This window comes from Cyprinodon tularosa, unplaced genomic scaffold, assembly GCF_016077235.1.
Source record: "Cyprinodon tularosa strain WSP-4 unplaced genomic scaffold, ASM1607723v1 ctg1083, whole genome shotgun sequence".
NCBI lineage: Eukaryota > Metazoa > Chordata > Actinopteri > Cyprinodontiformes > Cyprinodontidae > Cyprinodon > Cyprinodon tularosa.
Genome location: NW_024037875.1, coordinates 114,649 through 140,227, shown reverse-complemented (window position 1 = coordinate 140,227; position 25,579 = coordinate 114,649). Strand labels below are relative to the sequence as shown.

Below are 25,579 nucleotides of genomic sequence, written 5' to 3'. Positions count from 1 at the left end.
TACTGTATTAATGAAATAAAGCCCTTTTAATGTGTTTTCTGTATAATTAAACACAATGAAAAAGACCATTACAAGTTCTAGGCATCAGTCCTCATAAACTGGGTATCTGCCTAACCAGTCAAGCCAGTCAAATATTTAATATCGGTTTAGACAGATTTAATAAATAAATACAAATCTTTAAGGGGCAGTTTTATTTTCCTTGTTTCTCATAAAGAACAATGTGGATGTGCCATTAATGATCAGTTACAGAGGGCAGATGTGAAATTACTTGGAAGCTGATTATCTGTACTGCTTATCGTAAACCTTCCAGTTGACTCACAGTTTTGCATTTCAGGCCTAAATATATTGAACGGTTCCTCAAAGTCTCTCTGTGACACAGGATAAACTAAACCTGCTAATACATCAGAAATGCTCAGGGAAAAAGAAAGATGATGAGAACTGAGTTTAAATGTGATAAAAGGAAAAAGAAAACAACTGTATTTATATGAAACCAAAACTGGCTTAAACACCAAGTTTTATCAACAACCCCAGATCTCACAAATGATGACTCATAGATGCCTGTTTAGAAAGATAAATTAGGCCCCGATATTGCATCTAAATAAATTTATTTTTAACAAAAACTAATTAGAATACTTCATTGTATTTCATATTATCTCTACTTGCTCCACTATAACCCGCAACCTTTTGGCTAGAACAGCTGTTCAGTCCAGGGATGTCAGCCTGTACTCAAAGTAAAACATAAATACAATATAAATATTATATTCATATACTCAAAGTTAATCAAATGTTTGGCAATCTTTCATCATGAACAAAATTATTGAAAATGTTTTCTTAGGATCCTACCTTTGGGCTAATATAAAAAAAAGTCAAGGTTATATCAGTTTCTGAGATTTTCTCGGTTTCAAAACTTTTATTCATTAGAATAATCAAAAATTCATAACTCCCACTGGTTCCCCGGAGGACCTTTTTGTATATTTACATCAGACACAGCAGTATGCTTGAAAATAACACTGGTTAACTTTTACCAAAATATAATAATTTTTTATACATCTTTAGAAAGCTTAGATTCTCCTAAATTCAAATGCCAAGTTCATTTTATGGAAACTATCAGCACCAAAGCGCAATTAATAAAGATACAGCATGTTAAATCAGAATTCTTCAAATAAAGCTTCGACTTCCTACCTTTCAATGTTCCAGTTTGCCTACTGATGCAACCGCTCCACTGAGGACGCCATCTCTGCTGCTCTCCACCTGAGCCTGGCACACCTGGAGGAGAAGAACACTCACGTGCGGATGCTGTTCCTGGACTTCAGTTCAGCTTTCAACACCATCATCCCACAGCATCTGATGGGCAAACTGGAACAGCTGGGCTTCAATACACCCCTCTGCAATTGGCTGCTAGACTTCCTCATCAACAGACCTCAGTCAGTCCGGGTTGGACAGAACACCTCTGATGTCATCATCCTAAGCACTGGCTCCCCTCAGGGCTGCATCCTGAGCACCGTGCTGTTCACCCTGATGACACAGGACTGCGTCCCCACGTTCACTACAATCACATTGTGAAGTTTGCAGACAACGCCGCGGTGGTGGACCTCATCAGAGACCGGGACCAGACCGGTGGGCTGATGCAGAGACAATAACGTGATCCTAAATGTGGAGAAAACAAAGGAGATCATCATTGGCTTCAGGAAGAGCTGGCCTAACCACACTTCACTGCTGTAGGCAGCTGTAGAAGTGGTCAGCAGAACCAAATTCCTGGTGGTGCACATCCAAGACATCCTCACCTGGACTGGAAATACCAACTCAGTGGTCAAAACGGCACAAAACGCATGTAATTCCTGCGGAGGATGAGGAGAGCCCACCTGTTTCTAGCCCTCATTCCTGGTCCCCCTTCCACCCACCCTGGGTGGGTTGCTTTGTGTTTAGGACTTTTTAGGGTGTCTGGGATCCGCCCTTAAGTGGCGGGTGCTGTCATGGTTTTGATTCTGTTTAAGTTTTCTCTTCGAGTTTTCCATGGTTTTATTTTCATTTTGTATTATTCTAGTTATTTTTGATTGTTTTGATTGTAGAGTTACTATGTGTTTCTTGTTTACCCCCTGTTGCCCTCTTGTGTCAGTCTCCTTCTCCTAGCTCCCATCTAGATTCTTCAGTCCACATCTGTTACTCGTCTGCCAATTAGTCCTCCCATTGTTTCTGTCTCCCATACATAGGTGGATCTACTGGGGTGGCAAAGGGTGGCACATGCCACCCTAAATGACAGCTTGCCACCCCTGCTGCCACCCCAGTTGGCGGTAGGGGTGGCGAGGCTTATAAATTATGGATAATTTGAAAATTTTGACCGCTAATTTCCAATATCGGACTGCAGTTAATGCAGTTCGAGATGACGCGAGAGCGACTGAGACTGATTTGTTTTGAAAACCGAATGGAGCAAAGCGAGGCAGCCAGGGGTCATGGGGAGAGGAGACACGGGATGAAACAGGTGAAAATTGATTAACTATCTATCGTGAAATTAAATCATAATGACAGGACAAGCATAGCATAGCTGCAATGCTGATTTTGAGATGATAAAAATCAGTTTGCAGAACATTATTTTTCTAACTATGATGTTAGGCCTGACATCTCAGGCTCATATAGAAATATTTGTGGTCAAATATGACAGAAAAGAGACATCAGGTTTGGTTGAACTCAAATCCAAACGCACAAAGGCATTGGATCTAAATAAATTTGTGAAGCGTTTTGCTGAGCAACATGGAAATCACCTCTTTCAGCTGTTATAGTCATGTCAACTTTATGTTATGCTCTCTAGTGAGCGTTTATAGGGCTGTTACATTTTGTTTTAGCACCTGAGAAAATCTTATTTCCTTTAATAAAACCCAAAGTGATAAAAGTAAAGTTAAAAATGTGATACTGGTGTTAATCCTGCTTAATATGAAGCAGTGTTGTTGTTTCTTTTTTGTATATATAGTATGAAACTATCCAGAAATGACCTGTATGAACCTACTCACAAAATGTTTTGTACTTTTTCAGACTGGAAGCAAAATGTTTTTTTATGTTGCTTCTTTTCATTTGTGGAGATTTTGATGTAACATACAGTACCTGCCTTTTTGTTGATTTGTTGATACAGCAGCTCTATCTTCAGCATATTTATATGCATGAAATGTCCCTTTCATGTTGCCGTAACTGCTGTATGTCAAGTTACTGAGGAACAAATGGGGTAAATGTGTGTAAACAATATATAGATGTCTGGTACCTTGTTCGGGTGCCTTGACCCATTTATTTCTACTGTGTAGTTGTGCTCACTTTAGTCCAGTTCAGTCCATAGATCTCTGATGGGGAACTTTTTCTTTCTATAGTTTCTTCTTGTGCAAATGCTGCAAAGCTGCCTCTCTGACAGTCAATCTCACACATCTGCAACTCAGCACCTGTGTCTTACCTTAATACCTTTCCTGTCATAAGGCCCCTCTAGAAGTAGTGTTATCATTCTTCTATCTCCTATTAAGTGAGATCACATTGTACGATGTATTTCTAATATGAACTGTTTCACATGAAACACTTACTGTACTTACTATTCTCACCAAACTGTGATAACTGTGATTAAATTTAGTGTAAACAAATGCCATATGTTGCCACCCCTCAAAAATTCCTGCCCCCCTCTCACCACCCCACAAATATTTTTCTAGATCTGCCCCTGCTCCCATATATACTCCTTCTGTTCAGTCTCTCTTTGCTGGTTATTCGTCATTCCTTTACCCTTAATTTCTGTTGTCTTGGATTGAAGTATTTGGTTTGCTTCTCTTTCCTATTTGGACATTAAACTTGGAAGAAACCACCTCAGCAACCCTTTCTGTATTTGGGTCCTCTTAAGTCCTTCAACTAACCTGAAACCTCATGCTACTATGGAATTTCAATTTAAAGCACCAAATATTGTACAGCAGAGTATTCACATGATGTGACATTTGCTCCAGGATTAACATTTATTAATGAATACTATATATTATATATTTTAGCCCATGTAGTCCTTTGTTTATAGTAGGCCAATAAACTTTGAGCCAGTGTTGCTATTAACTGGTCAGCAGAGGCTCACCCCCTATCATCGACAGTCTGAGCTCTGTGACTATTCAATTCAATTCAGTTTATTTATATAGCGTAATTCACAACACAAGTCATCTCAAGGCACTTTACAATTCAACCAGATCGTACAATCAAATTGATTCAAAGTTTTCTATCTAAGGCAAACCAGTTGATTGCATTGACTCATTGACTCAAATACAATCCCTCACACTAAGCATGCTTGTAGCGAGAGTGGAGAGGAAAAACTCCCTTTTAACAGGAAGAAACCTCCAGCAGAACCAGGCTCAGAACCAGGCCTGTCTCCTTGAACCCCAGTCGGCCTCCTCAGATGGCCGACTGGGGTTCAAGGAGACAGAAGCAGAGACACAAAAGCAGCTGTAAAAGGCGGCCCCGTGCAGGAAACACACAGCCAGGCAGACGAGCCCTGAGCCAGCTCCCATGTCAGAGGACGGAGAGACTACATACCTCAGGGACTGAGAAGGTATCAGTGGTTGGATATCTTTACCAGAATTTTCACTTTTGTTCAGCAGACATTACAGGAGATGCAGTCATGAAAGAAAACAATTGTTTTACACACAGGCTCACTGTTCTTTGTCCATCTCTCTTAACAATAGCATTTTGTTTTAAAGCCATTTCTCAGGTTTACCTTAAACCAGGATGTATTCTAATATGGTCTACTGATGACATTTTAAACCATAGTTTTAGTCTAGACATGAGACATGCAGTCTACCCACAAAAGCTAAAAAAGGAAAAAATATCACAGCTAAAAATATCACAGCAGTGACCTCAGTTTAACACACATCTCTGCAGCTTCTCTACTGTTACCCACTCTTTACTCCATCCAGACAGTGTCTTGCCCACGACCAAAATCTAATAAATTAGCAAAGATTCCCAAAGGAGTAAATCATGATAATCTAATTAAAATCAAAATAACTTCAATTGGGGAAAAAGTTAAAACAATTAAATGCGGTCTGTTTAACATAAGATCGCTTTCCTCTAAAAGTCTGCTAGTTAATGACTTGATTTGTGATAATCACATTGACTTGTTTTGCCTTACAGAAACCTGGCTGCAGCAAGAGGATTATGTGAGCATAAATGAGGCAACTCCTTCAAGCTATTTAAATTTTCACATACCCAGAAGTTCTGGGCGAGGAGGAGGAGTAGCAACAATCTTCCAGTCTGACTTACTGATTACTCCCAAAACAGTTAATACCTACAACTCTTTTGAACATTTAACCCTTAATTTCCCTGATCCAAGTTTCAAGGCAAGAAAACCTCTTCTTTTTGTAACTTTGTATCGTCCACCAGGTCCCTACTCTGAATTTTTAGATGAGTTTTCAGAGTTCCTTTCTGATTTGGTATTAAATACTGACAGGGTCATCATAGTGGGAGATTTTAACATCCATGCTGACATTGAAGGCGATAGCTTAAGAGCAGCCTTTAATGCTATCTTAGACACTATTGGCTTTGTTCAAAATGTGAATAGTCCCACACATTCTCATCTTCATACTTTGGATCTTGTGCTGACATACGGCATAGAATGTGAAGAAATAACAGTATTTCCTCACAACCCTGTCCTCTCTGACCACTTTCTAATAACCTTCAGGATTACTTTAACAGAGTTCTCCTCCCCCAAAAGAAGGTTCAATTTTAGTAGATCTTTATCAGATAGTGCAGTTATAAATTTTAAAGAATCTGCTTCACTTTCTCTCTCCTCTGTGTCACTGAGCAGTGCTGCAGAGTGCAAAAGCATAGCTTATTCCCCTTCACAGGTTGATGATTTTGTTGATGGGGTTGCTAGTTCTCTGCGTACTGCCTTAGACAACGCAGCTCCTTTGAAAATGAAAACCGTTAAAAATAGAAAGCTTGCTCCTTGGTTTAATGCAGAGCTGCGTACTTTGAAGCAAAATGCTAGGAAACTGGAGAGAAAATATCGCTCCACAGGCCTGCGGGAGTCCTTCCAAGTCTGGAAAAATGGTTTACTGCTGTATAAGAGGACCCTTTGTAAAGCAAGAGCAGCATACTTCTCCTCATTAATAGAGGAGAATAAGAATAATCCTAGATTTCTTTTTAATACAGTTGCCAAACTCACCCAGAGCCATAGCTCTGTTGAACCGTCCATTCCACCTGCTCTTAGCAGCAATGATTTTATGGGATTCTTTATAAATAAGATTGATCTTATTAAAAATAAGATCATAAGCACTCCTCTATCCGCGATTGTACCTGAGGTAGTCATGGAATCTGAACCGGGTTTAGACTGCTTTGATCCAGTTGAACTTTCTGAATTAGCAAAATTATTGTCTTCATCTAAGCCTTCAACTTGTATGTTAGATCCAGTTCCAACCAGGTTATTTAAGGAGGTATTCCCTTTGATCTCCTCCTCCATTTTAGATGTGATTAATCTATCTCTGTTACAGGGATATGTACCTAAAGCTTTTAAGGTTGCTGTAATTAAACCTCTGCTTAAGAAACCGTCTCTTGACCCAGATGACTTGGTTAATTATAGACCTATATCCAATCTTCCTTTCTTATCCAAAATTCTTGAGAAAGTAGTTGCCAAACAAGTTTGCGATCACTTACACCATAATGAACTTTTTGAAGAGTTTCAGTCTGGCTTTAGAGCTCATCATAGCACTGAAACAGCTCTGGTGAAAGTCACTAATGATATTCTCATGGCCTCAGATAATGGACTTGTATCTGTGCTCGTCCTGTTAGATCTTAGTGCTGCATTTGATACAGTTGACCATAATATTCTTTTAGAAAGACTTGAATATTTTGTTGGAATTAAAGGACTAGCACTAGACTGGTTTAAATCTTATCTATCTGATCGAATTCAGTTTGTTCATGTTAATGACAAATCTTCCACATGCTCACAGGTTACCTGTGGAGTACCACAGGGATCAGTGCTAGGACCAATTCTCTTTACTTTATACATGCTCCCAATTGGTAGAATTATTAGACAGCATGGGATTAATTTCCACTGTTATGCTGATGATACCCAGCTATATCTGTCTATAAATCCAGATGAAGCTAACCCATTACATAGATTACAGGCATGTCTTGAAGACATAAAAACCTGGATGACTCTTAACTTTCTGCTTCTGAATGCAGACAAAACAGAAGTTATAGTCTTTGGACCAGAGTCTCTGAAAAAGAAGCTGATTAGCCAGTCAATTCATTTGGATGGGATTAAACTGATTTCAGATAATAAAGTAAAAAATCTTGGTGTTATTTTTGATCAGGACCTGTCATTTAAATCCCATATCAAAGAGGTTTCTAGAATATCCTTCTTTCATCTGAGGAACATTGCAAAAATTAGAAATATCCTGTCCAGGGGTGATGCTGAGAAACTAGTCCATGCATTTGTTACTTCAAGGCTGGACTATTGTAATTCTTTACTATCAGGAAGTCCACAAACTGTAGTTAAAAGCCTTCAGCTGATCCAAAATGCTGCAGCCAGAGTTCTAATGAAAATTAAAAAGAGAGATCATATCTCGCCTATCCTGGCTTCTCTTCATTGGCTTCCTGTTAAATCAAGAATAGAATTTAAAATCCTCCTTCTCACATATAAAGCCTTAAATGGCCAAGCTCCATCTTATATCAAAGATATGATTGTTCCTTATGTTCCTAACAGAGCACTTCGCTCTCAATCTGCAGGTTTACTAGTGGTTCCTAGAATTTCTAAAAGTAGAATGGGAGGCAGATCTTTTAGTTATCAGGCTCCTCTCCTGTGGAACCAACTACCAGTTTTAGTCCGTGAGGCAGACACCCTGTCTACTTTTAAGGCTAGGCTTAAAACTTTCCTTTTTGATAAAGCTTATAGTTAGGGTGGCTCAGGTTATCCTGAGCTATCTCTATAGTTATGCTGCTATAGGCTTAGACTTTTGGAGGATATAGGGACCCCCATTTCATCATTCTGCTTCATTCTCTCTCTGTTCTCCTATTCTGCAGAATCTGTTAGTTCAATCTCTAACCTTCTGCTCTCTCTGCTTTTCCTCAGAGTAGCTTTGCCTCGTCTGTTCCTGTTTGGCTGTGACGTCATCCTGGAAAGAAACATCAGCTGTGCTGCTTCCATCAACACCCTTGTTTATAGATGTTGGAGATCGGCCTGTTTTCCAGTGTGGTCCTGTTTCTCTGACCGTGACTGAGTGGATGTGCTCTCTTCGTCCTCTGGAATGGGAGCTGGCTCGGAGCTCGTCTGCCTGGCTGTGTGTTTCCTGGATGGGGCCGCCTTTTACAGTTGCTTTTTGTGTCTCTGCTTCCGTCTCCTTGAACCCCAGTCGGCCTCGGCAGATGGCCGCTCACGCTGAGCCTGGTTCTGCTGGAGGTTTCTTCCTGTTAAAAGGGAGTTTTTCCTCTCCACTCTCGCTACAAGCATGCTTAGTGTGAGGGATTGTATTTGAGGCAATGAATCAATGCAATCAACTGGTTTTCCTTAGACAGAAAACTTTGTATCAATTTGACTGTATGATCTGGTTGAACTGTAAAGTGCCTTGAGATGACATGTGTTGTGAATTTGGCGCTATATAAATAAACTGAATTGAAATTGAATTGAATTGAAATAACTTATTTCGCTGGCAAAATTAAACTTCAGGGGAAGGATCTTGAAAAAACCTTGAGGAGGCAATCACTCTAAATCCACTTGACTTTATCTTTCTTGCCTTTGTTAGACAAAAAGAGAAAGCCTGATATTTGAAATGTACAACTAACCCTAACCAAGAATTAATTCACTCATTAGCCCTAAACCTAACACATAAGCTAAAGCAGTAGTAACCCCCAAGGGGCCTTGAGGAGGTCGGTCCTGACCTGTAGTGTCTCAACAGAAAATGTTTGCCACAATGTAGGAAAAAGGAGCATACACGTTAATACCCACACATTCAGCCTTTGTGTGCATACCTTTTGAGGACATCTCATTGACTTACATTTATTTTATGTGGCCTTACCCAGATCCTTAACCCAAGCCTAATAATTACCAACAAATACCTAACCCTAAACTAAACTGAATTTACACCCTAGTCCTAAACCTAACTCCAACACAAAGGAGAGAATTTTACCATTTGGGAACCCATGAATGACAATACATTTACCCCCAATTGTAGCTCAAACAAACACAAAAATCTACTCAGTAACTGAGTTAAATGTATCATGGCTGCAGGGTCGCTTGATTGTTTAATTTATTTTTTCATTAGAAAAATATTGCCTTCAGATAGATAGATGCTCTGAAAAAAGGATACTTTGAATCAACTTTATCAAAATTACTGTAATTACTTTAATTTTATGGAAGTAAATCTGTGTCGCTGGGATTTGAATTAGAAATGCCACTGAAATTGAAATGTTGTATGTCTGTACTTACTGTTTCAATGTTAAAATATATTCAGAACACATTTTTGACCTAAAAAAAATTCATTGTCATTATTTCTACACAGTTGAAATTTCATTTGTCAGTTTCTCTTCAAGCTAAAAATTCACATTACTATTTCAAATTGATTACATTTTCAATACTTATTTTTCAGTTTAATATTTGAGTGTTAAAAAAAATCTGCATATAAAAAAAATCAACCTTTCAAAATTCAAACTCAATATTTTCAGCCTCCTGAGATTCAACCAGTTTGAGCTGGTGAGTGTGCTGTTTTCCCATTGGCTGCTAAGTAGTAGGGTTAAACGACTTCCTGAAAGCCGGGTGTGGTTTGCCTGCAACAATTTAGCATACCAGCTTCTTCTCTTACCTTGTTCTGCATCTTGGAGTTTATTTTTCAGTTGGCGATAAACTTAAGGTGCGCATTACTGCCACCTACCGGTATGGAATTCGGCACAGAAAACTTTTCATTTATTTCAACCTCAAATTATATCTCTTGTGTTAATTAATAAATACACACACACATATACAATATATATATATTTGTATACATATATATATATATATATATATATATATATATATATATATATATATATATATATATATTGTCAGAGTCTTGGTCTTTTTGTTCCTGTTTTTCTTGGTTTTCCATTTGTTGTCCTCTGCTGCCCTCTTGTTTCCTCCCTTGCTCTGTTTTTCTGTTCTGCCTGCACCTGTTTTCAATTCCCTCGTCAGCTCTCTCTTTGTCTCTGTCCCCTTTAAAAGCCCTCCCTCTTCAGTTCCTGTTTTTGGATCCTCGTCTAACTTCTGTCTGTGTACCTCGTCTGTCCCTGGCTCCTACTTTTGGTTTACCCCAGATGTCTCCTTGGTCCAGGTGCGTTTGTTGTTTTCTGTCGGACTTTGATTCCTTCCCCCTGGACCTGTGAACTTGAATAAACTGACTTTAATTCACCTCTGCCAACTGGTCTCTGCATTTGGGTCCTCCTAAAAAACACCGCTCCATGACATATATATAATGTATATAAATAAATGTTTATACTTTTACTTTCAGCTAAATATTTGGGACATTTTTCTTTAATGTTTTTTAATTCATTTGTTTTATTTCACATGCCCCACATTCAAATACATGTTCTATTTTTTTCCATTTCTCCACAATGATGACATCCTGTATCTTATTATGTTCTCTTTTTTTTAAAATTACAAATAATGTATCGTTAAGTCCTGTGTGGCCCAACCTTAACATTTTAATAATTTTTTCTTTCCTCCTTTCTCCTTCCTCTTCTCATTTCCCCAAACCTTTTGAATCTTATACCATCTTTCTTTTTTCTATTCTTTTTTCATTTTCTTCATTTTCCCAGCACGGTATTGACTGTTCTTCCTTTGTAATAAAAGAAGCCTTTCAAAAAAAGACCTCATAGTTGGATTATATTATTTTTATTTTATATATATTATTATCATTTTTAGTTGAATACATTACATTGCTTTTGTCTCTCACTGCAAATTACTTATTTTTACACCAATCAGTGTTACTTAATTTCACATCATGGCATGAACAATTGTGTAGCTGCTAAGTTACACCAGAATAAAATAATAATCTAAGTTTTGGTTCATTTCAAAAGATACTGTGTCAATTTATGAACTTCATACAAAACTACACATACTTTCACACATTATCATATTATAGTACATATTTTGCTGAAAGCTATAAGCAGAAGTTTGACGAACAAAGGTAGTCATTAATCAAATAGCTGCACACCTAATTCAGCAACAATAAAAATTTGAACAATCTTACCCTATTGCAACAATTACTATATCTTCATTTTCTAAAAATGCTGTCATATTAATTTTCTTACAGTTTGTTGTAAAAGGTACAGTTTTACTTTGATTTACAATGAATGTTTGGGGTCATATGTTATACTTAGCATACCCTGTTTGCCAGTTCTTTTTTCTTATGGAAATTGACATGTGAATATTATCAATCTGAGGACCCAAAAGATTGCATTTATGTTATATTTAGGAAAGTTTTAATAAAAAAATCTGTGGTAAGTAAACTTAATTTTTATCATTAATTTAGTTTTGAGATTACATTCCATTTGGCAAGTATGTTTGTCTCCATTTGGCAGTATACAAACCTGGAAACGTTCTGGTGCATTCAATTCAGTTCAGATTATTTATGAAGCGCCAATACACAACTACTATGGAAAAACTTCAGCATAACTATAGAGATAGCGCAGGATAATCTGAGCCACTCTAACTATAAGCTTTATCAAAAAGGAAAGTTTAAAGCCTACCCTTAAAAGTAGACAGGGTGTCTGCCTCACGGACTAAAACTGGTAGTTGGTTCCACAGGAGAGGAGCCTGATAACTAAAAGATCTGCCTCCCATTCTACTTTTAGAAATTCTAGGAACCACTAGTAAACCTGTACATTGAGAGCGAAGTGCTCTGTTAGGAACATAAGGAACAATCAGATCTCTGATATAAGATGGAGCTTGGTTATTTAAGGCTTTATGTGTGAGAAGGAGGATTTTAAATTCTATTCTGGATTTAACAGGAAGCCATTGAAGAGAAGCCAGGATAGGAGAGATATGATCTCTCTTTTTAATTTTCATCAGAACTCTGGCTGCAGCATTTTGGATCAGCTGAAGGCTTTTAACTACAGTTTGTGGACTTCCTGATAGTAAAGAATTACAATAGTCCAGCATTGAAGTAACAAATGCATGGACTAGATTCTCAGCGTCTCCCATGAAAAGGATATTTCTAATGTTTGCAATAATCTGGAGATGAAAGAAGGAAAATTGGGAAACCTCTGAAGCAGAAAGTTAAGAGTCATCCAGGTTTTTATGTCTTCAAGACATGCCTGTAATCTATGTAATGGGTTACTGTAGCTTCATCTGGATTTATAGACAGATATAGCTGAGTATCATCAGCATAGCAGTGGAAATGAATCCCATGCTGTCTGATAATTCTACCAATTGGGAGCATATATATGGGAAAGAGAATTGGTCCTAGCACTGATCCCTGTGGTACTCCAATGGTAACTCTTTGAGCATGAGGAAGATTTATCATTGACGTGAACAAACTGAAATCTGTCAAATGAATCACATTTAAACCAGCGCAGTACTGTTCCCTTAAGTCCTATAAAATGTTCAAACCTTTCAAAAAGAATATTTTGATAAACTGGATCAAATGCAGCACTGAGATCTAACAGGACAAGTACAGAAACAAGTCCATTATCTGACGCCATGAGAATATCATTAGTGACTTTCACCAGAGCTGTTTCAGTGCTATGATGAGCTCTAAAACCTGACTGGAACTCTTCAAATTATGGTAGTTAATTATGGTTTAAGTGGTCACACACTTGTTTAGCACCTATTTTCTCAAGAGTTTTAGATCAGAAAGGAAGAATGGATATAGGTCTATGATTAACCAAGTCTTCCTGGTCAAGAGACAGATTCTTTCTCTAGTAAAGGTTTAATTAGAGCAACCTTAAAAGCCTGAGGTACATATCACTGTAGCAGGGAAATAATAATAATATCTAAAATGGAGGAGAAAATCAGAAGAGATACTTCCTCAAATAACTTGGTTGGAACTGGATCTAACATACAAGTTGTAGGCTTAGATGAAGATAGTAGCTAACTCTGAAAGTTCAACTGGATCAAAACAGTCTAAACCTCGTTCAGGTGGATTGCATTACAATATATATTTGTTGCCATTTGGCAACAGGATACAAACATGGAAACGTTCTGGTGCATTCAACCTAATTGAGGTCTATTGACTTGTATAATATGAAAATACACTAATACACTTATATTACAAACGTAAAATACATTTTATATTTTTAAAACCGTTTGTTAAAATTACTTTGTATCTGTCAAATATTATCCAAATCCCCCCCCAAAAAATACATCCTGTCTAATTCTATGGTAGAGGGAAAGAGAACAAGGCTCAAATAGCTGCTCGACTAGAGGATAGTGAGGATGAGCTGGCAGACAGTGATGAAGACGTTGAGGCTAATGTAAATGTGGATGAGGGTACAGGAAGCTCAGATTCAGATATAGAGCCAGAAGAAGCAGTTAGAAGTACTCCATAGTTCATCGTTAGAAGTGTGAGCCTGGTTGTGTAAATGTGTGCATGTGAGAGTAAGTTAGTTTCAGCCCCCAAGTAATACAAACATGAAAATATCTAGATGTTTCATAATGCTTTCCATTGCTGTGATTAAAATATTAATTTTATATTGTTATTGTCAACAGATGAAGCTTTTGTGATGAGATACTGGAGTTCCATGAGATCTAAAACTTGAAGAGGCAGAAAAAGAAAATCATTCCACCTTTGCCACAATGGAAAGGCTCCACTGCATGCATCTTAGAAAAAGGCAAATAATTGCAAGGGAGCCTGTGAGAAGCAAGTGCAGTTTTCCCTCTGCATCACTGCTATGTGGACCTGTTTGTTGACTTTCACAAGGCATAAAGAGAATTAAATAACACAGAAAAACAGAATTAATTAAATTCAAATAAATGAAATAAATTATTGATAATCCAAGTTCTGACTTCATATTACCATCATTTTTTAAGCTATTTCATTTTTTAAATGTTTTTTAATGTACAAATGTTTTTCTTCACGTTCCATAATTTACTCGAAACAAAGTCATTTAGAATGCACACTTTCATCTGGTTGGTCTGCCGGCTTCCGTAGCGTCATGAACTCGCAGGCGCGCGCTTTCAGGAAATCCTATACACTACTGTTTATGCTCTAAAAACATTCTAAATAACTTTGTTTCAAGTAAATTCTGGATGCTACCCACTCAGGACACTTGGAATACATTGGACGAGCAGTATGGAGGAATATTGACACGTTTTTTGTGGACTTTTATGGACCTTTCTGTCTCGGGCACTCCATTATTTGAATGTCAGCAGACAGCAAGAAGCCTCCCAGATCTCCAGATGCATTTGAGATATCAAAAAAGTACTCCAGAGTGTTGTTCAGCATGGGGGTGAGTAGGGTGAGTAGACAATGAAGGTTAATCATGTTTTGGGTGTACTATTCCTTTAACAGCCTTTTGCTGAACTGCATTTATCAGGAAGCTGAAATTTACATTGGAGATTTAGCCTCCCTAGTATTCATTGTGAAATCGGCACAACTTGTTCACATATCATGCCAGCCCACTAGAGGGCTCTGCAGGATAGCCTATGGCCCCCTTTGTTCGTTGTGGGTGTTTATAGTTGGACGTTGGCTCTACGTTTGGGGTGGTGGAAGAAAATAAGTTCTCCTGAACTCATCTCAAAGTGGAGTTATCTTTGGACTAACAATATCCACTGCAGCCTACCGTAAAAAAACAATGTCTAAGTGTAGTGTAAAGAAACGCATGAAAAAATGTCATCTTTCTCCTTAGGGTGCAGAACAAGTGTTGGATGCAAGTCGGGACCAAAATGATCAAAGCACTGCCACTGTAAGCTCAATTTTACCTCTTAAACCGTTATACATATTGATTGACATATTGCATCATTCGTCATTAAATTGTGTGTTCTGCTTCATTGATGAACATGCAGGAGGTCCATACCTCACAAAACTCCCTGGAGAGTCCTGGTGTAATGGAAAGTGATGTTAGTGCATTTAGCATAACTATTGCTGTCAAAATATATATATATTTTTTTTATTATAACCCAACATTAAAAGTTCTCTCAGAAGCACTCATAGTGCATAGCAGCAAAATTAGGCTGCAATTGTGACTGAAGGTGTGTTCACTGAAAATGCGTTTAGGGTTTCAAAGCTTCTGATTTACATGCAAAGTCTTTTGGGGGCTTGCATCAAGTGAGATTGAGAGGTCCTGCGGCTCGTTCAAGCATCTGAAGCAGAGCGTTGGAACTTCCCAGCGTTCAATGCTGGAGTTCAGAAATATGAACTCAATTAAAACTTTTCTTCTTTTTTAATGAATATGGTGAAACATTGTGTAAATACCCAAATGAACAAAAAATGTTAACACCTGCTGACAAAAAAAATTGATTGTATATTGTGGTACTTGCTGTTTATACCACAAACCTTGAAAGCACTCTATATTTCCTTTCCAGCTGCTACAGACTGCACTGGGAAACTCGACAGGCTACTCGCTGGTTACTGAAGATGCAGATCTTCATACTGGCTCATCTGAGTCCTCAGACGTTTCGGGCTCACTGGATTTAAGTCTTGTTGAGGATGCTATGGAGTGAGTGCTAGTTTTTTACTTCGTTTAATACATTACGTTTTGTAATGCATGCATGCATACAAATTTAAAATGTGCTCATGCAAATGTTTTAGACCATGGTCTCATCAGCTGCCTCTTCTAAATGCCGTTTGGTTGGTTGTTCTAGACCAGAGTTAAAAACACTGCTGACAAGATTGGCATCCAAAGTCTGGACTGAGGAGACGCCCTGCAGCAACATGACAAATGTTTGCAGAGATAACATCATGGATGGTGATATCCGAGCCTTCAGAAGGAGAAGTTTCAACCCTGACGCCAAGTTGATCATTGATCGTTGATCAAGATCATTTTTATGGATGACTTCATGCAAGCCAAGGGTTCAGTAGATGAGGGTGGACCTTCACGGGAGTTTTTCAGGCTTCTTTTGATGGCTATGAAGGACAGCATGTTATTTACAGGGCCACAGAACAGCAAGAACCTGTCCTTGAACAGCCAAGGTTAGTAAAAGGTTACAAGGATAAAGGTACAAGTAATTGGGACAAACTCAATTCTGCATAGATTTACCACCCGTTATTCATAGCAGTTTGTTGTTTTACTTTTCTACTTATGCAGCCTTACACAGGAGTCTCTACAAAACATACGACGTCATAACAGTTGCACTGGTGCATGGAGGTGTGCGGCCATCTTTTTTTTCTGAGAGGCTCTACAAAAACCTCTGCTTAAAACCCACATCACCACCCACTCTGGAAGAAGTTGTGGATCAGGATCTGCATCTGAAACTGAAAAAGGTAAATTGTTAACTTGTTATTTATTTATTTCCAAATGGTGAAAGTATTTTAAAGGCCTTATTAAACCAATTATGTGTCACAAAGATCAGCGAAGCCAGTGATCTAACTGAGGCCAGAGCTGCCATCGAAGAGGCTGCAGAGAGGCTTTCATTGTTGGGGTCCTTGAGGCACATCACCACCCTGGAAGGCTGGGATCTGTTGGTTCAGGCTACTGCTAGATTCTATGTAGAAGGACGGACTAAAGAAGCTTTACAGCAGTGAGTGTTTAGTCAAACGTCATCTGCATGTGTGAAACACTAGAGATAAAAATTAATATTACATTACATTTTAAAACACTTTTTTTATTGCAGTGTTTGGATCAGATTGACCTTTTTATTTTTGAGGTAAATATTAGGGTGAGGTTGCTTAAGTATTGCAGCAAAACAAGCCTGCATTGGGTCATATACTCTTTAAAGGAGCGCTTTCTTCTGTGTGATTGGGGCTAATGGTTTACTGTTTTCAGCATAATAGTTATCAGGTCAATTATGTGACATTTGTGATTCTATCAACCTACAGCAATTGCATGATTCTCACCTCTTGGGTATGCTTGGCTTTCTTTTACTATTCATTCCTGTCATCAACAAGCTTTCCTATAAATCAGTTCGATAAAGGGTCTTTAAACATGTCAAAGTGCCAAAGGTCGACTTTTGGTAGATCGTTGGTACGGCTACTCAGTGACGGCAAATATGCATGGCTGTATTTGTGGCGTATGTTGACATGACATCAAACGTTTGCCCCTTTCTTAAAAATGAATATATAGTCCAATAAAATTAGCTCCTATTGAGATTAATGACTTTTTTTTCTTTTCTTTATAAACACCCCCCCCCCCCCCCCCCCAGAGAATCAGTGGCGAATGGAAAAAAGAGTGGAAGGCTACTGGAGAGACTTCCTTCTCGATGTTGAAGGTAAACGATAGACTCAGTTTTTTCTAGAGAAATGTGATTGGGTGAAATTGCTGAGATGCTGAAAAATACTGCAGTTAATGTAATTTGATTACCTAACTTTTTACAGATGGTGCATTCCAGATCTCATTGGAGCAAGTACTGGTGTTTGCCTCGGGAGCTGACAGGGTGCCTGTTCTTGGTTTTTTCCCCTGAACCAACACTGAGCTTCATTCATGGTGCTGAGCGAAAGTACCCTGAAGTAAATCTTAAACTTCCCATCCATGTCACAAAGTGTGTGTATGTGTGAAGGAATTATTCAAGCTCCCACATCTGGTTTGGCTTGAAGTTACTAATGTTTTCATAATGGCTGTTTGGCTTGAAGCTACTAATGTTTTGATAATGACTGTTTGGCTTGAAGTTAATAATGTTTTCATAATGGCTGTTGTGGTTTGTGGTTTTTTCCTTGGATGTTAGTAAGGTTAAATATTAAAGTGTGCTGTTTTTTTCTTTCTGAATAGGGGTGATTAGTTAGAAGCTATTGTTCCATTCTTTATGCTGAGATGTAGGGAAAGGAAGGAGGTTTGAAAAGGAGTTTCCTCCCTAGTTTAGATAAGAGGGAAACATAGATAAACACGTCCTTATTGTGTTTAAGATCCTCACGTCCTGTCTCTGGTGTGAACGGAAAACAGTTGTCTGAAATGTTTATCTGAACATATATTTATGTCTTTTGATGAAGTGTTTCTGTTGGGAAGACTCAATGTTTGTGTGTAAGAATTCTCTATAAATGCAAAGAATGGGCAGGACCTAGTCAGAGCTACACTAGGAGCTGTACGCAGCTGTCTTGTGTAGTTCTCCTCTGCAGAGTAAAATAAAACCTTTTATTCCTTGCATATCAACTCTCAGTGCCCATTTTTACTCCACACTGTTCAGCAGAGATATAGATGCTTTTCTACAGATTACTATAATTTCAAGCTAGGTTTGATTAGTTATTTAAATTGTGAAATTTGTTTCAACTACAATCTCTGAATTGGTTAACCAGTCTGACCTAAATGTGTACCAATAAATATGTACTAAATATGTAAATATGTACAAAGACATGCTTGATAGTATGTACATGTCAATGTATAGCTTTTTTCTGCATCACAATTAATTAAAGATATCAGACCTCTAGGCAGTGTGCGAACACCTGTCAATATTTGGGGGGTCCCCATCTCCCGATTGTTGTGCAATACCGATTAAATTTTCTCAATATGCAGTAGGCCTATAACGTTTCAAAGTCAAAGTCAGCTTTAATGTCAATTCTTCAGATTCACCAGACATACAAGGACTCGAGAGGACGGTTCTCATTCACCAAGAGTGAAACAGATAAAGTGCACAGGCACAACAGATTAGATCAGTTCCTAATATTAAAATTTAAACATTCAATTTCACAATGAAATATAAAATGTACAATATTATAAAATATGCAATACTTATGCTAGTGCAAAAAGGCAGATGGTAATGGCAGCAGAAAAATTATTATTATTATTTTTACCAATTATGTAAGATATAGCATTTGTAACAGTAACAGTGCAAAAAAAAACAGTAAATAAATATAGTATTAATAGTAGCGCAGGAGACAGTTTGTCCGGACTGATTTTTTTTTTAGGGGGGCTCAGCTTCCTGACAGCTTGGTGGATGAAGCTTTCTGTGAATCTGGTGGAGCGGGCAAGAGCCTGTGCAGACAGTCAGTCTATGAAAACACACACATGCACAAAGACTGTCTGTCTGTCTCTATCTCTGTCTCTCTCTTTCATGCACGCACATGTCCTGCTTTAATTCAGTTTCTGACGAATGGAACTGGGTTGAATTTGTCCAGAGGAGGTCCATTGAGGTCCACAAACAGGAGTGAAGACCTGCTGTCTTAGCGCAATATGTTCTGCATTGCCCGTGTTATTAACTACGGAAAAGCACATGGCTAATTTGCATACGAGAGCAGGATTGGCTGGCTCCACTTGGTAAAAAACACAACATATTTGTGAATAAGGTTTTGAATTTTAATCCTGGAAATGTTGAGCTTAAAAACATTTTAGTGACCATTAGTGACAAAAATATATATATATTTTTTTATTTTTTTTGACACAATTTAAGACCCCCTTTGAATTTTGCTCTTGAGGCTTTCAGGGGGTCTCATGGGTTAATCGGGGGGGTCGAGCCCCCCCGGACCCCCTGTATTTCGCACTCTGCCTCTAGATATAACAGTTCCAGATGGGAACTGGGACTTTTTACTTCTGGTTTTACGAGTGCCTCCAAACCTCTCCAGATGTCCCAAATCAGGCCATATTCTGGCTATTGCTTTTATACAACAATTTGAACCAAAACATCCCCCTGAAGCATTTTGGTGGCCACAAGCATTCGTTTAAGAAATTAATTATCAATTTTTCTAACTTCCCATCTAATTATGGGAAGGGTTTGGGGAAGCTAGTGTTATTAGCAATCTTATTAGTTTAGTTATAAGGATCAAACTTTCGACTTATGTGGTGATTTTCTCATCATGTAATGTCTTTATTGTGAATATGCTGGATTACTTTATAAACTATATAAATAACTCTATCTATAACTCTATAAACAATCTAAGATTAGACTTATAATAAGGCCTCAAGATCCCAAGTCCTTGCGTTTTCCATTTCAAAAATAATGTTTATTCAACCTCTGTTTCAGTAGCATTCTCCCCACAGCAAGCCTGGTCAGGATCAGGTTTTTTTCAGTAAACTCAGTGTCCTCTGTCTGTGCACTCATTAGAGCCAATCACGTTGTTTTATTTCCTTTAGTCAGGAGATTTTTGTTGTAGGTTTGTTCATAAAAAAAAAAAAAAAGAAATCATTCAGTAGGTCTGTTGGATACATTAGATTTTAAAACTAAACACGGTCATTTCTACCATTCATTTGAAAGGATATGAGATTTATTTGTTTTTGCTTTGTTTAATATGAGCGACATGGGGATCATTTTTATCTATGTATTTACACTCACCGGCCACTTTATTAGGTACCCCATGCTAGTAACGGGTTGGACCCCCTTTTGCCTTCAGAACTGCCTCAATTCTTCGTGGCATAGATTCAACTAGGTGCTGGAAGCATTCCTCAGGGAGTTTGGTCCATATTGACATGATGGCATCACACAGTTGCGGCAGATTTGTCGGCTGCACATCCATGATGCGAATCTCCCGTTCTACCACATCCCAAAGATGCTCTATTGGATTGAGATCTGGTTACTGTGGAGGCCATTTGAGTACAGTGAACTCATTGTCATGTTCAAGAAACCAGTCTGAGATGATTCCAGCTTTATGACATGGCGCATTATCCTGCTGAAAGTAGCCATCAGAAGTTGGGTACATTGTGGTCATAAAGGGATGGACATGGTCAGCAACGATTCTCAATTGGTACCAAGGGGCCCAAAGAGTGCCAAGAAAATATTCCCCACACCATGACACCACCACCACCAGCCTGAACCGTTGATACAAGGCCGGATGGATCCATGCTTTCATGTTGTAGACGCCAAATTCTGACCCTACCATCCGAATGTCGCAGCAGAAATCGAGACTCATCAGACCAGGCAACGTTTTTCCAATCTTCTATTGTCCAATTTCGATGAGCTTGTGCAAATTGTAGCCTCAGTTTCCTGTTCTTAGCTGAAAGGAGTGGCACCTGGTGTGGTCTTCTGCTGCTGTAGCCCATCTGCCTCAAAGTTGGACGTACTGTGCATTCAGAGATGCTCTTCTGCCCACCTTGGTTGTAACGGGTGGTTATTGAGTCACTGTTTCCCTTCTATCAGCTCGAACCAGTCTGGCCATTCTGCTCTGACCTCTGGCATCAACAAGGCATTTCGGCCCACAGAACTGTCGCTCACTGGATGTTTTTTCTTTTTCGGACCATTCTCTGTAAACCCTAGAGATGATTGTGCGTGAAAATCCCAGTAGATCAGCAGTTTGTGAAATACTCAGACCAGCCCTTCTGGCACCAACAATCATGCCACGGTCAAAGTCACTCAAATCACCTTTCTTCCCCATACTGATGCTCGGTTTGAACTGCAGGAGATTGTCTTGACCATGTCTACATGCCTAAATGCACTGAGTTGCCGCCATGTGATAGGCTGCTTAGAAATTAAGTGTTAACGAGCAGTTGGACAGGTGTACCTAATAAAGTGGCCAGTGAGTGTATTTTTATAGTAAATGAGGAACTACTGAAATTATTTGCAGATTACACATAAATAGATTGATTAATTCTACGTGGGGAAAAAGGAATAACTTTAGGGTTAGAATTAGGATTCATTCTGTGATAAAAAAATACTAGGCTAACTGGCACAATCTGAAGCCATTCTATGGGACTGATAACCACTTATAATGACCACTTATTGGGATGATAACATCCAAAGCGGCTGTAAACAGCCTCTAACTATTTACTCTGTGATGGAAGATAGAATCAAAATGAGGAGGATCACCATGAGAAAATGAACAGGTCCTAATTTAAGAACAATGTTTTTAGACTTCATCTTCACCTGCCGCCAGGTGATTTTACCTAAATAGATACATTGATCCCCTACCATTCAAGAAATAAACCTGTAATGTTATTGTGGTCACAACAGGCTATGGCAAGCGTTTTTGATATGTATTAGTTTGACTGAATAGGTATTACTGCTAACTAAAGAGGCCATCATTTGTATAATTTTGACTATGAAGAAATGTATTTCAGATATTGGCTTAACATTTCTAGATATATCAAACTTATTTCTTATTGGTACAATTGAGTTTTTTTTACTTTCTGAAATTCTTTTTCTGCTGGAAAAATTGTAATTTAGAACCTCTATTATTGGACTTAAGACTAGGAACATGATATTGACCAAGAAGAATCCTATTTTAGTGATCGAAAAAAGAAACAACAAAGGAGAGAATGCTTTTAATACTGTAAATACTGATATAAGCAATCTTCAACATCCTCGACACAGCAATCTTCAACATTTTCCTCTCTTTTACAGTTGGCTTTTAAACACATTCTCCGTTTATTTCTTTCATTTTTGCACTAAAATCTCTAGTTCCAGTGGTGTGAAATTGGGACTTCCTGTTGCCTGTTGTTATGGTGACTAATCGAATCAGGGCTCTGTTAATAATGGCTTTATATACTTGTTATGCATGTGTTCATCTCTGAGTGCATCTGCTCAGAGTTGATTAAACTAACTCAGAGCTGCCGTTGTGAAAAAGAACACTAGATCAATTCAGAGTTGAGGATTTGAGTTTGAGTTTGTTAAACCTGCTTTTTGAGACTGATCCAACATCTCTAATTTCCACTCCTTACTTCCGCAAGATTAGAGCTGAAACAACACAAGGAGAAAATCAACATCTTAAAGAGAACCTGACTTAAACCAAACAGTTCAAAATTTAAGGTTATCTCTGCCAACACAGTGAGCTCTATAATAGAAATATTGTGTTGTTGTTTTTAAAAAGTTATTTGTTGTCATTAAAGGAGAAGTTCGGTTTTTTACACTTTAAGCCCATTTTCTGTAGTGTCCAGGATGAAATCGAATGATCGACACCAAAAGTTTGACAATTGCTCCTGTCTCTGCTTTTTGGCTCATTTAGAATCACCCCCTGGCTGCTTTAGAATGGCTAGCATAGAGCATGTCCGATAATGTCCTTAAAACAACCTTAAACGTTCTTTTTTTAAAATATGCTACTTACCGTGTCGTCAGCGCTGTTCAATGACGTTCCAAAAAAAGTTTCGTAAAGAAAAAACGTTCCTGTAGTGTTTTATTTAGCATTTTGTAAATCCCATTGAGTTCTGTAGGAATAGTCAATATTCCCCTGCCACCGGAAACGGAAATGGGGCCTGTTTACACAGTTGTAGTCTTTTCGCTTCACTCTGTGTACTCCGACGTCGAGGTGCTAACGTCTCTGTTAAACACTTTAAAAAACTCTGAAAATGGAATACGAAAGGTGGATTCTTGATTCTCGACGTTGGAGTACACAGAGTGAAGCGAAAAGACTACAACTGTGTAAACAGGCCCCATTTCCGTTTCCGGTGGCAGCGGAATATTGACTATTCCTACAGAACTCAATGGGATTTACAAAATGCTAAATAAAACACTACAGGAACGTTTTTTCTTCACGAAACTTTTTTTGGAACGTCATTGAACAGCGCTGACGAAACGGTGAGTAGCATATTTTAAAAAAAGAACGTTTAAGGTTGTTTTAAGGACATTATCGGACATGCTCTATGCTAGCCATTCTAAAGCAGCCAGGGGTTGATTCTAAATGAGCCAAAAAGCAGAGACAGGAGCAATTGTCAAACTTTTGGTGTCGATCATTCGATTTCATCCTGGACACTTCAGAAAATGGGCTTAAAGTGTAAAAAACCGAACTTCTCCTTTAAAGCATGAACTTAATTTTACTTTTTATCTAAGTACAACAAGAAACCTGTGCTGTTTAACTTTTAATTAAAATTTACTTAGATAGTAGCAGAGCTTAATTCAAGATAAGTTGTCAATTCAGTCATTTGTTGTACAACTACTTTTGAAGTTTGCAGAAGCTTCTAACCCAACCCTAGTCCACTTGTCTTCCTAGCTTCAGTGTTTGCAGGCTGTTGCGCGTTTTATAGCATAAAATACCACATGCTGCACTCTGTTTTGAATACCCTGGGAATTCCCATGATTTACTATGGAACCAGGAAGTATCCAAGGGCTACAAACGGCACCAAACTAGTTTAGCTCCATACTTTCTTCAAGTGAAGAATGTGTTTACTCTTGACTCCGGTAATATAGAGGGGCTGAAAGAAAAAAAAAGAAAAAATAAGATTTTTATTTTTATACTGCTCTGTTTTTTCCATAGTATTTGCGAAAGCAGTTTGATAACATCTGTCTTTTTAAATAGTTTTTAGAACATCCTCATTCCTTTAAAGTAGTTTAGCTCTATCAAAACCACTTCTTCCTCATTCCCCGGCATACAGGAGCTGTTTGTTAGGTAAAAAAAAAATTCTTTAGTTTTTTTTTTTTTTTTAACATGCTAATAGCTCTTATAAACATAGTTCCCTTACAGCTTAACAGTTGTTTATCCTTAAAATTGTGGATACACCAACAGCCTTTTTTACTCTACATTTCTTAAAATTATCACAGCATCTATTTCTGTTTTTACTTTATACGTGTCTTCATCTTCCAGAGAGATTAAAATGTTAAAAATGATATCCGAGAAATATTAGTTTTCCAACTACATAGCAAAAGTTTTCCATAGAACAAGTTGAACAGTAACCCTGCAACCTTTTTAGAAAAGTAACAATTAATCTGCTAAATTCAACATGCATTTTGATCAAAATATCAAAAACATTTATCACACCCGGAGTAGAGAAAGATATTACTGCTGCTGAGAAAAAGAACATAGCTACGATTTTTTTGTTAATATTAAAAATGATTTTGACACATGGTTAAAAACGTTGGAGTAGTTAAGCTTCATGCAGTACGTGAAAATGGAACATTTGTGTTCATACTCTTAACACACTGATTCTGGGGTTCCACAAGAGTCAGTTTTGGGTTCCACATTCATGATGCAGGTAAACACAAAACTTCTAGGGTCCTTAAATGAATGTTATTTCGTGATTACACATAATATTTTTGTGCTTAGATATGCTAAAAACATTATAAAAGATGTCACTGAAAATGTTTTTCTATTTTTTTTTCCGTCATTAAACTGATTTCAGATAATAAAGTAAAAAATCTTTGTGTTATTTTTGATTTAGGACCTGTCATTTAAATCCCATATCAAAGAGGTTTATAGAATTTCTTTCCATCATCTATGCAATATTGCAAGGATTGGAAATATCCTGTCCAGGGGTGATGCTGAGAAACTAATCCATGCATTTGTTACTTCAAGGCTGGACTATTGTAATTCTTTACTATCAGGAAGTCCACAAACTGTAGTTAAAAGCCTTCAGCTGATCCAAAATGCTGCAGCCAGAGTTCTGATGAAAGATAGAGATCATATCTCTCCTATCCTGGCTTCTCTTCATTGGCTTCCTGTTAAATCCAGAATAGAATTTAAAATCCTCCTTCTCACATATAAAGCCTTAAATGGCCAAGCTCCATCTTATATCAAAGATATGATTGTTTCTTGAGTTCATAACAGAGCACTTCACTCTCAATCTGCAGGTTTACTAGTGGTTCCTAGAATTTCTAGTAGTAGAATGGGAGGCAGATCTTTTAGTTCCTTTAGTTCCTGTGGAACCAACTACCAGTTTTAGTCCG

General features: G+C 38.0%; 1 protein-coding gene across 1 annotated transcript; it reads left to right on the top strand.

Moving 5' to 3' along the window:
• The first annotated feature begins 15,906 nt into the window (after positions 1-15,906).
• On the top strand, positions 15,907-19,208 carry LOC119787874 (G2/M phase-specific E3 ubiquitin-protein ligase-like). Its single transcript, XM_038291923.1, has 6 exons — positions 15,907-16,103; positions 16,219-16,394; positions 16,479-16,651; positions 16,745-16,777; positions 18,966-19,024; positions 19,141-19,208. The coding sequence occupies exons 1-6, from the start codon at positions 15,959-15,961 to the stop codon at positions 19,206-19,208; spliced, it is 654 nt and encodes a 217-aa protein (XP_038147851.1). The 5' UTR covers positions 15,907-15,958.
• Positions 19,209-25,579: the final 6,371 nt, after the last annotated feature.

What these genes read in the sequence shown, in the direction of transcription:
- LOC119787874 (XM_038291923.1), top strand. Translation starts at nt 15,959, where the DNA reads ATGGATGACTTCATGCAAGCCAAGGGTTCAGTAGATGAGGGTGGACCT. An exon ending in ACTAAAGAAGCTTTACAGCA is followed by an intron (nt 16,652 to 16,744) that starts GTGAGTGTTTAG and finishes TTTTTATTGCAG; the next exon opens with TGTTTGGATCAGATTGACCT. An exon ending in TTGACCTTTTTATTTTTGAG is followed by an intron (nt 16,778 to 18,965) that starts GTAAATATTAGG and finishes TTTTTTTTTTAG; the next exon opens with GGGGGCTCAGCTTCCTGACA.